This window comes from Ursus americanus, chromosome 30 (genome assembly GCF_024610735.1).
Source record: "Ursus americanus isolate L20-20 chromosome 30, mUrsAme1.1.p, whole genome shotgun sequence".
Taxonomy (NCBI): domain Eukaryota; kingdom Metazoa; phylum Chordata; class Mammalia; order Carnivora; family Ursidae; genus Ursus; species Ursus americanus.
This window is the reverse complement of record NC_142156.1, coordinates 20,678,376-20,693,543: the sequence shown is the minus strand read 5'-3', so window position 1 is coordinate 20,693,543 and position 15,168 is coordinate 20,678,376. Positions and strand designations below refer to the sequence as shown.

General features: G+C 54.7%; 1 protein-coding gene across 9 annotated transcripts in view; it reads right to left on the bottom strand.

The window, feature by feature from the left end:
• Positions 1 to 15,168, bottom strand: part of AACS (acetoacetyl-CoA synthetase) — a 57,712-nt gene that overhangs the window by 24,437 nt on the left and 18,107 nt on the right. For all 9 annotated transcript variants that reach the window (XR_006776373.2, XM_087857432.1, XM_045779079.2 and 6 more), the window contains 4 exons: positions 8,887 to 9,001; positions 8,633 to 8,714; positions 5,451 to 5,598; positions 458 to 538 (listed from right to left, as the gene is read on the bottom strand). Coding sequence is in view for 8 of the 9 variants with exons in the window: in XM_087857432.1 (XP_087713558.1) it covers positions 458 to 538; positions 5,451 to 5,598; positions 8,633 to 8,714; positions 8,887 to 9,001 (426 nt within the window). In the remaining variant the exon portion in view is untranslated. The remainder of the gene's footprint in view (positions 1 to 457; positions 539 to 5,450; positions 5,599 to 8,632; positions 8,715 to 8,886; positions 9,002 to 15,168) is intronic.

Here is a 15,168-nt window from a genome sequence, read left to right as displayed (position 1 = left end):
TCCTATTTCTACTCCAACAAACTGCCACAAACTTGTGGCCTAAAACACCACAAATTCATTATGTGAGCGTTCTGGAGGTCAGAAGTCCAAAATCAAGGTGTCGGCAGGACTGTGCTCCTTCTGGAAGCTCTAGGGAGGAATCTCTTTGCTTACCTTTTTCCAGCCTCAAAAAGCCACTCACATCCTCTGGCTCATGACCCCACTTCACTCTGAACTCCGCTTCCGTCGTCCCATCTCCTTCTCTGACCCTGACCCCCCCGCCTCCCTCGTACCAGCACCCGTGTGCTCCCGTTGGGCCTGCCCGGCTAACACAAAGAATGGCCCCGTCACAAAACCCTTGACCGAATCACACTGGCCCTGAAGGGACCAAAGCGAGTGACGGGAGGGACGCAGAGGACAGGAGGACACCCGGCCCGCCACACACCCTGGCTCCTGGCACCCTCGGGAGCCCGCTTACCGTGGTGTAATACAGCATGATGTCGCCGCTGCCCATGTTGCCGTGAAGAACGTGCTCCTTCAGGTGCTGGATGAGGGTGCCCTGGGGAGAGGCGGGACGGCAGCGTGAGCGCACACAGCCCAGACGCAGAGCCCCGGGGGAGAGCCAGCCTCCCGCTCCTTTCCAGGAGGAAGCAGACTTCTGAGCATGCTCGCTGCAATGAGCAGGACTCCCCAGGCACCCTACAACCGGACCCGAGAGTCACCGAGCACCGGGAAGCAGCCTCTGACCGGCTCCAGCCGGCCTGCAAGCTCCAGCTGGCACAGAGATCAGAAGCACGGTGGGACCCCAACCCCAGGCAGAGAGGAGTGGGAAGGCAAAGTCAAGGCCAGGGGCAGAAGGATGGGAGCGCGACACGACAGCACGATGGGAAGCGCCGTGACAGGGTAGCACTGGGGGGATGCGGCCGCCACACTTCCGCAGCCCTCTGCGAGCCTCGCACTGCCACACCCTGCTTTCAGCCCCAACACCCAGTCAGACCCCCAACCCTCACGCACCATCTACCATTTCCTTACCACAGCGTTTAACAGGAGCTGTGAGTGCACGGCCCAGTGCTCCAGAGTGGTCGGCACGACTAGCCCCCTCCCCTGCCCCCACGCCTCCAGTGGCCATGCACCCACGTCCTGTGTGTTTCCAGGTATACTCCTGGCCTATCAGCATGTATTTATTTATGCTGGCTTTTTATCTGCACATGTCACCCTGCACTTCGCTTTTTCCACGTAACATACCTCGGAGCTCTTTATCCATGCACTGAGAGCTCCCTTGTGTTTTGTTTTCAGCTCTGTAATACTCCACCGCCCACACCCCTCCTGCTGAACTCATCCTGTCTGTCTGCAGCTCACGGGGGGCGGGAGCACCCCATCTCCAAGCACCGCGCGGAGGGCAGAGCAAGGGGCCCTGCACCAGCCACTTAGCGTCTCTCGGCCTCGGTGCTCCCATCTGTGCGTGGATCTCATACACGATCCCGAGGCTACAGGGGGCACTGCCCCTCGGAGGCCCCTGCAGAGGGCGGCCACCATACTTCAGTCCGCTCCACAGATGGGACTACCCGGCTGGTGGCAACGGGCCCCCGTTGTTTAGGGACTATCGGGGCTGAAGCCAGGATCCACGTATCACAAGTCGTACCCAAGAGAAATAAAAACAAGCCAGCAGGGGGAGAGGATCCCTTTCAAAGCCCAATGGAAACAACCCTACCCAACAGTCTCCTGCTCCAGCGCATGCCTGGAACGGAGGCCGTCACCAGGTCCGCGGGGAGCAGCAGGGACCACAGACGCTCGGGGGCTGGGCAGACCCCAGCACAGGACCTTTCTGAGGATCCAAAAGGCCACCTGCAGATGCCGGGTCTCCGGTGGCTCTATGGAGCATGCAACATGAGGGTCGGGAACAGCCCCCCACCCGAGGGGGTCACAAGCTTGGGAGCGAAATTGCATGACACAGCACTCTCCCTCGGAGTCGGGGGGGGGGGGGCATCCGCCTGGGGACAACATTGCTTCAGGAACTCTCGCAGTGAGCATGAAACATTCACACGTCAAGTCCACTGACAGGACCAGGGGCTCCCTGACTACAGGGGCCTGCAGCAAATCCCCCTCCCGTGTTTTTCCTTAAAATCGTCATTTGGTTCAGACCTGTTTCTTCATCGGTGCGGTCGGCTCCGAGCCTGGCCTATTTATAACCCTACATCTGTTCGCCTGCTCCTCCCCTCTCAGGCAGCACAAAACGAGCCCGGCTTTGCTTCTCTCTCAAGAATCTCTCTGAATGAACCTTAATTCGCAGCAATAGTTTTGCTCTTAATTTTTAAGTATTTATGGCTGAGTCTGAGAGAAGGAAGTATGGGCAACATGACTTTGTGCATCTCAAGCAAAAAGAGGAATTTAATTTCATAGAAAGAAGAGGGAAGCTGCTTTCTGAGACCTCTTGTCGACTCGGAAAGCACAAGCCTGCAAACCAGGAACAGCACCCCAATAAAGTGGGGGGGCAGCCCTCCGTCCCCTCGCTGTGGCCCTCGGCCCCGCTGTCTCCAAGGTTCCTGTTGACGGGACTCTTGAGCAGAACAGGCAAGATGCTTAGTCACTTCTCTGGAGATGTAAGAGCCCAGGGAAGACAGAATAAGTACGATTTTTCCTGACTTTTCCATACTCTAAATATACCAGGCATGATGATTTTATGAGCAAGCCACATTATATCTAATACATTTTTATGTTCCTCGCCTAAAAAAGTGACATTCACTATGCAAAAAGCACTAAAAATACAAGTGCAGTTAGACATTTCAGTTTTTTCCTAAAATGTCTGTTGTTTTGCCACACATACCCCACCCTTGTCTACAAGGTTTCTAAAAACGCTCTCTTATAGCTCGTTAACGGGCCGGTGACCAGGCGGACAAGAGCTCCCCTCTCCATGGAAAATGTGATTCCAGCAACCACAGCAAATGACATCTTAGACTCTGCACACACCCAACTTGATTTAATGAAACAGGATGGTTTGAACAACAAGGTCAACTCACTCCTAGGAAAAGGAGGTTCAACTTGGTTTGGCCGGTGTTACTGGCAGAGATAAAGCCTTCAGCCCCCTGGGGTCCCCCTCTCTCCTGCCCCGTGGCTTCCCGAGAAGTCACTGTGTAGTAACCTGTGATCAGACCTCCAGCGAATCCAAATCCAGGTAATAATGGAGCCCAGCTAACTCCTTTCCCCATTCTGATGGAAACGCTCTGCGAAAAGCTGTAAAAGGCTTTAAAATGATTCAAATGTAAATGTCCCCTTTTTATGGAAGGGATTCAGACTGCTTCCAGGCATAGGGAACATCTGTAAAAGCTAAATGAACTAGAATAAAAGAAATTTCATATTTGATTTTCAAATGCCACCATCTTATCAAGCAATAGCTAAAAAGCCGTCTGTGAACAGGGGCTTTCTCCTGTCGGATAATCCCCTTCTTCTGAGCAGGGGGAGGAGAGAAGGCTACGACAGGTTTGACCAAGAGCCTGCCAGTGTTTCTCCGCCGTCCAGGCTCAGCCAACTGAGGGACAAGTGGGACAGCAGGTCTGGAGAGAGCTGCAGAGCCGGCCAGGCAAGCCCAGGGCATCTGGAAGGACCGCCATGAGCACGGAGCACAGGGAGGCGGCTGGCTCCCAGACCGGCCCAGGAGACGTCCGAGTTCTAGACAGGGACTGTGCCTGAGTCAGAAAGAAGCTTTCCCATCACGGGCAGGAGCGAGGCAGGATGACAAGAGGAGGCCAGGAGGGATCACGGTCGTAGAAAGGTACCAAATGCATGAGGAACGGTCTCTCTGAAGGTTAGATGTCTGGTTAGATGACAAGTATGAAGTAAACGGACGTCGGTGCCTCCTGACCGGAGGTACGGAGAAACACACATCATCACTTCCAGAAGGCGTCCGCCAGATCGAAGCAGCAGGACGCATCCAAGGACTCCAGGGAGCCAGTCCGCAAGACTAGCAGCTGCGCTCCCCAAATGCCTATGTCTCGACAGGCGAAGGCAGGCTGAGGGGCGGCTCCGGGCCACGGATGCTGCGGACAGCAGGCTGCTGCTCAGGAGGTCTTTGGGGGAGTACAAGCACCCGAACAGGGGCCGCTCGTCACGTGACCGTATCATATGGACGCCCACCTTCCTGAACACGACGACCGGACGAGGGGTTTGTGGGGTTAGTTCTCGGGAGACGCGTGCTGAAGTGCTTGGGGTGAAGGGCCGCACTCAGCAATTCACTCGCAAGGGGGTCAGCAGAAAGCAAAAGAGCATGCGTGTGCACACAGAGACAGAGGCCACGCAGAAGTCTTTTCAGAAAACGTCAGGAACGGATGCTGAGAACATCAACGTGGGCAGAGAGCAGCTGACGCGCCCGTGGAGCCCATCGTGCTATGCCAGCGGCTTTCCCACAGGCTCGCGATTGTTTCTAGCATAGAAGGGTAACATCACTAATCAATATGGATAAAATCTCACACTTAGTAGCAAAGCATTATTTCAGTAAAGTCAAAAAGTCCAGTAGAGCTGGGCGGGAAAAAAAGGGGTATGTGTTGTGGCTGAACTGGGGGTCCCCAAAGTCTGTGTTGAAGCCCTGAGGCTTCAAGACCTCCGAACGTGATTACAGAGGTGATGAAGTCAGAGAGCCCACCAGGGCAGGTCCTAATCCAATCTGACTGATGTCCTCACAAAAGAGGGAATTCGGACAAAACACGACGCCCAGGGATGCGCACCGAGGAAAGACCGAGTGAGGGCACAGGGAGAAGGCAGCCGTCTGCAATCCAAGGAAAGAGGCCTCAGCAGAACCCAACCCTGGACCCCCAATCTCAGACTTCCAGCCCGGGACCCATGAGAGGCACGTGGCTCTTGTTCAAGCCGCCAGCCCGTGGTGCTTGGGGACGACGGCCCGAGCCGATGACTGCAGCCTGGTGAGCTTTTCTCAGCTACTCGCACTTTACAACATGACCCAGGAGCTTTCCCGGTGTTCGACCACAGCCCACAGGCAGCTCTGTGTGACCACGCCATGGAGCACACCCTCACATCCACACACAGTTCTAACACGACGGCCTCACGCACCCACACCAGCACCTCCCCAACCCCTGAAGCGCTCATGGCTGCTGTGGTCCAGGCTCTCCCTCCTTCTTTGTGCAATGCCGGGAGGGCCCACCCACCGTGCTCACAAGCACCTACAGGGCCCCGGCCGAGTACACGCCCTGCCTTGGAGGCACTGTGGGGCCTCCGCACCCATCACAGAGGTGACAGGCACCACAGCAGCCCCTGGAAAACGAGCACCTGGAACAGCAGCTCTGAGTACCTAGGCTCAGATCTCCATGCTACCCCCACCTTATTGAAGAGGGACTGCATGACAGAGTGTCTGGGGAGGGGGTGCAGTCTGGCTGGGGTGGGTGTTTGGGGCGCAGACTCGGATGGTTGTTTTTACCAGCTGGGAGTCCCCAAGGGAGCAGACAGAGGGTGGAGAGACATACCCCAGCAGAATGCACCATGCACTTGGGCGCCCCGGTCGTGCCCGACGAAAACATAACGAAGAGCGGGTGGCTGAAGGGCAGCTGCTCGAACTCCAGCTGTGGGGCCTGCTCGCCTTTCCTGGTTGCGAGAAACTCATCCAGAAACACACTGGGGGCAAAACACACAGAAACAGACAGTGAACATTCCCGAATCCTGGGCTGCATCTGCGGGGCTTCCCAGGCTAGACATGGCCGTGCGCTGCCCCCTACTGCTGCCTTGTAGGATTTCCGGGGAAAATGAACCTTGTTTGGAAGCTTTCGGTGAGGGAGGGGAGAAGTCAAATCTTTATGAATTCGAATTCACGCTAATTGAAGGGAACCGAACTGAACGAGCGAAGATTCCAAGCTGCTTTAGTAGCATGCTGACAGGGCCAAGGGCCGTCTCTTCTGAGACTCTTCGGAGTATTTAAGAAGCACTGTGCTGAAGGATCGTTTACAGTTACCACATCCCCTTCGCACGCAAACTCCGGGGAAGGAGGTTGGGAGTCCAACTCCCATCTGCGCGGCCCCCTGTGAGGGGCAGGGAGGGGAGGGAGGTACCAGATTCCTGAGCTCCTCCACAGAAAGTCGGGGCGAGACGGTGGGCCGAGACCCGAAGACCAGTTTCTACGACAGAGACACTTCCAGGCAAATGTATCATGCATTACCACTGGAAACTACGCCCGGAGGAGGACAAGAGCTAGGTACAAACCTCTATCCAGAAACAAATAAGATTAAGTCCAGTCACTGACTACCACCTAAGAAATCTGCCCCCAAAGCTGACATAAAGCGCCAATGCATGTGGCCAAACGCCAGCGAAAGAGGAAGGCGAACAGATTCGTTTTCTGAGCGGAAGCAGGGCAGCTGAAGCCACAGGCCCTCTTGGGAGAGGTGCTTTTTCTGTGTTGAGATGAGCAGGAATACTGATCCTGGCCCTATCCTTCTGTTGGCTTAAAAGGGAGGAGGGGGAAAAAAAAAAAACTTGCCAATTTGACAAATGGAACTTCCTTTCAAGAAAGGGGGAGAATCAGTTAAACTCAGCCCACAGCAATTTGCTAAGGGTAATTACTCTGAAACACAAATGCACACACACGAAAGGGGAGAACGCGCTATCTTGCATGGGAAGGCATCCTTAAGGATGAGGACGTCTCGTGGGGGAGGTGCAGAGGTTTAAAAAGCGCATCCAGAATAATTCAACTCTGAGCGGTAAACAAACAAAGCCTTCTGCTCCAGAGTGTCAGGAAAAGTATTCACTGTGGAACTTTCCAGCCAACGAAAGCCCCATTCCACCTCCACCTCCCCTTCGAGTCCCATTTATACAAAGTGCCCAATCTAATCGGATACTTCACACAGAGAAAAACCTTTTCTTCCAAACGGTCTATAAGTCACAGTAAGTAGCAATCACTTTTGTTGCTCTTCTAGAAGTGAAAATCCCACGTGGCGGTCCCCCACCCCAGCCCAGGTCTCCGGCCCGGGCGCGTTCTTGTTGGTCGTTTATCTATGGCATCCAGCAATCAAAGACCAAATGCAGCGGAGCTCTAATTCCCAGAGCGGGACGGCGGGAGCTCTTGCATTATACCAGGCTAAATGAAGTGGCTAACGTGATTCTACAGGATGCTCTCGTTCCATATCAACGGCCGATGAACACATTCAGAAGGATAAAAGTCAGGCCACCGTGGGGCCAGCGAGCCCGTCTGGTCTTCCTCCCAGCCTGTGTGTGTCACGGCCCCCGAAAGAAAGGCAGGGGAGCTGCGTGCGCAGTGAGAAAATGGGACCAGGGCTCGTCATCTGGCTGTCATTCATCAAGGCTGGCAGGGCTCCCACAGTCTCAGGGACGACCCAAGCGCCGTAAGGGCCTGCACATCCTGACCCAGAGGCTCTGTGGAACGGGGCCCACTGCAGCTGGCGGCTATCCGCCACTCACCATGACAGAGGGACTGCCAGGGGCTACACTGAGTGCCCTTGGCCCGGCATTAACTTACTGAATGCTCACAGCCAGGCTGTGAAGAAAGTGCTGTTATCACCCCCATTTTACAGATGGGGAACCCCAGGCACAGACAGGTGAACCCCTTACACGGGGTCACAGAGCTGACATCTGAACCCGAGCAGTCTGTTTTGAGACCCCAGCCCTCTGGGAAGAGTCACTTTGCCAGCAGCACCCTCTGTCCTCTGGAATCCGAGCACAGGCAGCTGTCCCCAAACCCTGATCATCTCTCAAGGTCACCTCCGGTGCCACCTCTCCCAGACCCCGTAGCCCTTCTCTCAGCCCCTAGGCACTTCCTGTCCCCCCTCTCAAGGGGCATGGTTGTGTCTACGGGCCCAGTGGTCACAGCTCGCCCTCCCTGCAGGTGGGTCTGGTCCCTCCCACACGACTGCCACCCCTGGAGCACAGCACCTAGACGTCCTCCCCTCAGCAGCCCTAGAAAGCAACCTGCACAAAAACACCAAGCCATGTGTCGGCTGTCTGCCCCAATAAAAAGACCCCTGCAATCTCTTCCCTGTCCTCCCACAGGGGACACAAGGACCCCCACAGGACCAAAGGGAGTAAACACATCTGACCTCGGAACTCTCCCCCATGACAGTTTCAAGGAAGGGGAAAGAAGTATAACTCCAAGAATTTGGAGACACATTCAACTGTGAGCAAACCATAACCCACTTCCTTAATTCCTATTCCAAATAAACTGCTCACGATACTATCTGGTACTTAAGGTGTGTGGTGAACAGCTTATAAATGTCAGAAAAACAGAGGAAGACACTATTAGCAATAGGGACAAAGAAAAGTTTCTAAAGGGGAAATACATACACGTGTGTGTGTTTATTGTGCACATACGTGCATACACACACACACACAACCACACACACACACGTGCTTGTGATAATTTCCATTTCATCAGGGAGCTGGGCTTGACCTGACGCTTCAAAGGCATAGCAGAGAGAAACAGAGTCCTCCTGGGCTCTCAGTTCCACCACTAAGCGGCTGTGTGGCCTCGGGGGATTCACTCTGGGGCCTTGGGTGCCCATCTACGAACTGTAATTTTTAACCAAAACCTCCCGCTCCTCTAAAATGCTACACCACCCAGCGAAAGGATTCACAGAATCCACTACCCACTGGGACTTCCGGTGGGTTCTACCCGGAACCAGCGATCGGCACGTGGCTGGCTTACCTATTTGGAATCTTGGAAATGTCTATCTTCTCTTTTGAGGCAATGTAAGGTATCAGCACCACCTTTTTCAAGTCTGGAAGTCCTGAGGGAGGGCAGGGGGAACACAGGCTTACAGGCCACAACATACTCAAGGGTTACGTTTCTTACCACGTGTAACGCAACCAAGGGATGGGCGACACGGGGCCCTGGTGACCCCGCGGACTCCCGCACCCTGCGCCCTGCCACGCCAGCTCAGACCCGGGAGAGCTACACACCTTTCACCACCCGCTGCAGCTTGTCCATGTGGCTGTACTCTTTGCCGTTGTACACGACGGCCTCCACGGAGAAGATGAGCTTCGGCTGGATTTGAGAAAAGCGGTCCAGAACACCCTGCAAGTGGAAAGAAAGGGTGGTCGCCATCAGTCACGCAAAAGGCAAACACCTTCAGCACCCAACGGGACCGTGTTGAGGGAGAGAAGCAGCTAGAACCGGGCGCCAGCCTCACTCCTGTGTCCCTGTCTGCCATGGCCAACGAAGAAAGCCCAGCAAACCACAACTTGCGCCTGAGATGTGAACGTCACTTCCAGGAAAGCCTCGACATAAAGAAATACCAAAAGGACGTACAACATACGCTGAAATAGCAAAACACAAGTTCATAAGACAGAGAAATTGTGGGGCAAGTCCTGGCACTTGAAGAGAAAATTCCCCAATTCGCAGAAAGAGCCTCGAACACAGCTCCTCCAGCGTACCGGACGGACGACTCGCCTTCCAAAAAGACAACTCGCACTGCAGAGCACTTCCATATCCTGGTTCCTCCCAATCCCCGACTGAGGAGGCACGTGAATCCTCCAAGTGGTACTTTTTGCCCACGAAATGCACGACCCTATAGACGTGTACACTAATAAATAAGCCCCATTTAAACTCGGGGCGCCTGGGTGGCTCAGGTGGTTGAGCGTCCGAAGCTTGATTTCGGCTCAGGTCGTGATCTCATCGGGCATGGGATCGACCGAGCCCCAGGTCGGGCTCCACACTCAGCCAGGAGTCTGCTTGGAACACACTCTCTCTCTCTCTGCCCCTCCTCCCACTACAAATAATCTTTTTTAATAAATAGGGGCGCCTGGGTGGCTCAGTCGTTAAGCGTCTGCCTTCGGCTCAGGTCATGATCCCAGCACTCTGGGAACAAGCCCTGCATCGGGCTCCCCACTCAGCAGGAAGACTGATTCTTCCTCTCCCACTCCCCCTGCTTGTGTTCCCTCTCTCACTGCCTCTCTCTCTGTCAAATAAATAAATAAAATCTTTAAAAATAAATAAATAAATGTAAGAGGCAGGCTCACCACAGCCACATGTCTGTTTATACCGCACATGGAACCCGCCATCCTGCCAAGCACACCTCTCTCTCTGAAAGAAGGCATCCCTCCCATGCAGGCAACAGCTTGTTTCTGGAACTGACGTGAACTGATGGAAACTGACAGGTGTGGCCTCGAGACACGCTCCACACAATCTGAGTGTTCTCCCACGGGTGACAGGGAAAAGCCAGGTCTCCCCCAAGGGCAGATCAGGGTGGAGCCCTCTTCATCCACAAACAGGGCGCCTGGGAAGGCACCGCCTGGAACAGCCCTTCCGTTCCTTTGTGCATCAGTCCAAGGCCAGCAGTTCACGATCAACACCCGGTTTACTCCAAGAGCACAAGCAGTGAAGCCATGATTTCCCAAGAAAATCCCAGTCTTTTTTTTTTTTTTTAATGATCTTTTATTATATTATGTTAGTCACCATACAGTACATCCCCGGTTTCCGATGTAAGGCTCGATGATTCATTAGTTGCGTATAACACCCAGTGCACCATGCAATACGTGCCCTCCTTACTACCCATCACCAGCCTATCCCATTCCCCCACCCCCCTCCCCTCTGAGGCCCTCAGTTTGTTTCTCATAGTCCATAGTCTCTCATGCTTCATTCCCACTTCTGATTACCCCCCCTTTCTTTATCCCTTTCTTCCCCTACTGATCATCCTAGTTCTTATGTTCCATAGATGAGAGAAATCATATGATAGTTGTCTTTCTCTGCTTGACTTATTTCACTTAGCATTATCTCCTCCAGTGCCGTCCATGTTGCAGCAAATGTTGAGAATTCGTTCTTTCTGATAGCTGAGTAATATTCCATTGTATATATGGACCAGAACTTTTTTTTTTAAAGATTTTATTGATTTATTCCACAGAGATAGAGACAGCCAGCGAGAGAGGGAATACAAGCAGGGGGAGTAGGAGAGGAAGAAGCAGGCTCCTAGCGGAGGAGCCTGATGTGGGGCTCGATCCCATAACGCCAGGATCACGCCCTGAGCCGAAGGCAGACGCTTAACCGCTGTGCCACCCAGGCGCCCCTGGACCACTTCTTAATCCAGTCATCTGCTGAAGGGCATCTCAGCTCCTTCCACAATTTAGCTATTGTGGACATTGCTGCTATGAACATTGGGGTGCATAGGGCCCTTCTCTTCACTACATCTGTATCTTTGGGGTAAACACCCAGTAGTGCAATGGCTGGATCATAGGGTAGCTCAATTTTTAACTTTTTAAGGGACCTCCACACTGTTTTCCAGAGTGGCTGTACCAACTTGCATTCCCACCAACAATGTAGGAGGGATCCCCTTTCTCCACATCCTCTCCAACAATTGTTGTCTCTTGCCTTGTCTATTTTTGCCATTCTAACTGGCGTAAGGTGGTATCTCAGTGTGGTTTTGATTTGAATTTCCCTGATGGCTAATGATTTTGAACCTTTTTTCATGTGTCTGTTAGCCATTTGTATGTCTTCATTGGAAAAGTGTCTGTTCATATCTTCTGCCCATTTTTTGATTTGTTTATTTGTTTCTCGTGTATTGAGTTTGAGAAGTTCTTTGTAGATCTTGGATACCAGTCCTTTATCTGTAGTGTCATTTGCAAATATATTCTCCCATTCCGTGGGCTGCCTCTTAGTTTTTTTGACTGTTTCCTTGGCTGTGCAGAAGCTTTTTATCTTGATGAAGTCCCATAAGTTCATTTTATCTTTTGTTTCTCTTGCCTTTGGGGATGTGTCATGAAAAAGGTTGCTGTGGCCGATGTCATAGAGGTTGCTGCCTATGTTCTCCTCTAGAATTTTGATGGATTGCTGTCTCACATCGAGGTCTTTCATCCATTTGGAGTTTATTTTTGTGTATGGTGTGAGAGAGTGGTCAAGTTTCATTCTTTTGCATGTAGCTGTCCAATTTTCCCAGCACCATTTATTGAAGAGACTGTCTTTTTCCCACCGGATGTTTTTTCCTGCTTTATCAAATATTAGTTGCCCAAAGAGCTGAGGGTCCATTTCTGGGTTCTCTGTTCTGTTCCATTGGTCTAGAAAATCCCAGTCTTCAACACTGCAGGGAGGTGGGAACCAGAAGGGAGAGGTGTAAAGACCCAGGTGACTCGTCTGTGCACGCAAGGGGAAAAGCTACGCAGAAAATTCATGCGGATCACCAGGAAAACCATTAGGTGGATAAAAAGCACAGCGGTGATGTACACACTCAGTGTAGCAAAATAAATAATATCCTGAAAGCTCAGGATTCTAAGATGGGCTGAGAGTTGCTGGTTTATCTGGGAAGAAACTTTTTGCCAATAAAAAGCCCTTACCACGTACCGAGTGATGTGTGCCGGGCCCCACTCTGGCTGGCTACAAGCCCTCACACGCTTGGCCTGTGCACCCCCAGGACAACTCCACATCCTCGAGGAGACAGCACCAGCCTAATTCGCCCAGCGATCCCAACCAGCCAGTGGCACAGCTGAGCTGCAAGCTGGGGCTCTTAATCCTGGTGCCACCTCCATTAGGGAAGACTCGCCCGTGGGGCAGGAAACCAAAGGGCAGCAGCAGAGAACAGGGCTGGATCCTGGGCAGACTGAAGCAGGAGGAGGAAGAGCTTGGGGCGCCTGGGTAGCGCAGTCGTTAAAGCGTCTGCCTTCGGCTCAGGGCGTGATCCCGGCGTACCAGGATCGAGTCCCACATCAGGCTCCTCCACTAGGAGCCTGCTTCTTCCTCTCCCACTCCCCCTGCTGTGTTCCCTCTCTCGCTGGCTGTCTCTCTGTCACATAAATAAATAAAATCTTAAAAAAAAAAAAAAAAAAAAAAGGAGGAGGAAGAGCAACACAGGCAGCGAGGCTGTTCCCAGACAGCGAGGCTGTTCCCAGACAGAGGGTGCCAGGGGCAAGGCTTGGGGAAGGGAAGGGCCTGTGGGACAACCTCGGATCCGGGAGGCGCTGCACAGAGCGGGACTGGGGGAGCCCTGGAAGGCAGCAGAGATGTCTTGGTGACATCTAACACCTCTCCGGCCCTCCCCTATGAAAGGAGGCAACAAACTTCGGATGAAAGGACCCGGCCCACCAGGGGCCTGGGGCTCAGACGGCACAGAGCTCTCCGCCACGGTGACAGCCAACACACAGCAAAGACCACAGCGCTTCCGAATCAGAGGTCTGGGCCCAGACACGGACAGACTCAGAGGCCCCAGGGGACGCCGTCCGGGCTGGTGAAGCACAGATCAAGCCCTCCGAGCCGAAACCAGCTGCTGGCGCGAGCCGGCCCAGGAGAGCCGCTCACACCACAGCTGCCTTCCTACGGCAGTGACACAGGCACACCTGTGACGGTGCGTCTGACCTGAATACAGCGCTTAGCAACCAATGAGGCGTGGAAACCCGCAGCCGGTGTGGAGTCACGCGGACAGCCAGCCGGGGCGGGAAGGCTGCCCTACTTCTGCGCACATAGCGACCTGAAAATGCCATGAGGGAGCAGGCGTGGGGCTCAGATGGGTGGATGTCAGAGGCCGGACCCTCCGCACGTCTGTGGAGAAGCCACTGACTCAAAGGTGAACAGCGAAACAAAGAAAAAAACCAAAATACTGGAAAACACAGGACCTGGAGGTCTGGGTGAGGCGGGAAGGTTGGGGACCCAGAAAACAGAGCACTCTCCCCGCCAGGCGACACCCCCATGCCCAAATGTGCTGGGCCCCAAGCTGAGGGTGAGGACAAGCGGAAAAGGTGGAAGGAGGGGCACACGGCAGGCGTGGTGAGCAGCACGGATCGCACACAGGCCCAGCAGGATGCAGAGGATTGCTTCCCAGAACTCAGGGCGAGGGAAGCATCTCAGCAGGAAGGCGGCTGGCCTTCGTTTTCTGACCGCAGGGGGTGCTCTCCCCCGACTCCGGCCATCAGGCCAGAGAGATTGCCCAGAAGCTGGCGGGCTCAAGGCTGCGGAGAGAGCGAGAGCGGAGCCACGCTGCCATCTAGTGCACACCGGCATCGGCAGAGCGGCCTGGAGAGGACGATGATCCGGGGGAACAGCCGAGAACAGCTCGCCTGTGTCCTACCCCTCCCACCTGCACCCTGAAGCACGACGCGCCACCGGGGCCATCAGGAGCTCTGCTCTCCGGGAGGTCTTCAGACCACGACTGCCCCCCTGGACCACACACAGCTCTCCAGACATCTTCCAGACTGGCTCAAAAGCTCCGATGTCACTCAAAACCACCCACCTTGTGGATAACAGCCCACACGTACTGACCCGGGTGGGTGCGTCCGGTGCTGCCCCCAACCCCACGCAAGCATTAAGTCCGCAATCCTCCCCAGCTCCCCAGTGTGTACTGAAGACACGGCCAGGAAGCAGCAAAGCCGGGCAGGAACCACCGCGCCGCACTGCCTCCCCAGCCCTGCTTCTGAGCAACGCAGCTCAAGGGTTGCTGAGGGATCCGAGGGAACAGTGCCCGGGGACCGGCCCCAGCCTTCCAGAACCCTCCGTGAGGATGCCGCTGGCCTCAAGCAGCTCACACAGGCTGGCGGACGGCCTGGGGCACTGGAGAGGCCACACGGAGAGTTCCAGTCTCAGGTCAGACTTGTTGACTCCGGGTGGTCCTCAACGGGGCGAGCAGGCACAGGTAAGGCCCAGGAGGAAAACCACGCCAAGCGGTGAGGTCTGGGGTGGCCACCCCTCCCTGAACTCAGCAGAGCTCGGTCCTCACCCCAGCCTCAGCCGCTCGCTTCACTTCTCCAAGCCCCAGGGCCAGAGAAGCGCGTCTGTTCCTCCTTCCCACGGCGCCGGGGCAATGAGATGTACCCGGACCACCTTTACCAGAGCAGTAAGCCCCAAGGCAGACACGAGCTTCACGCTCAGACCCGGAAACCCACTCTACAGCCGAGACACACACTGACCACAGGGCGCTGAGCTCCAGCGTCGCCAGCAGCCGAACCTGCAGCCGAGGTGTGCCAACCACGGGCCCGCTCATTTCAGGGCCCTCTCTTCCCACGGCCCATTTCGCACATGAGGATAAACAGCTGGCCCAGGGGCACCCCGTCGGCACGGCCAGGCCAACCTTCAGCCACTGAGCCACATGGTCCAGTGCCAGGAGCAGGGGCCGTGCCGAGAGCGAAGCAGCCCGATGCTAGGAGGAGTGGATAGTGGTCATGGATGCCCACCGGGTCCTGTAACTGGGGTCTGTCCGCGTGGTTCCTGAGGGCCCCTCGTCCTCAAGGCTTTGTAAGCAGGAAAGGTCCCTGGGGCCCCGGGTAAGT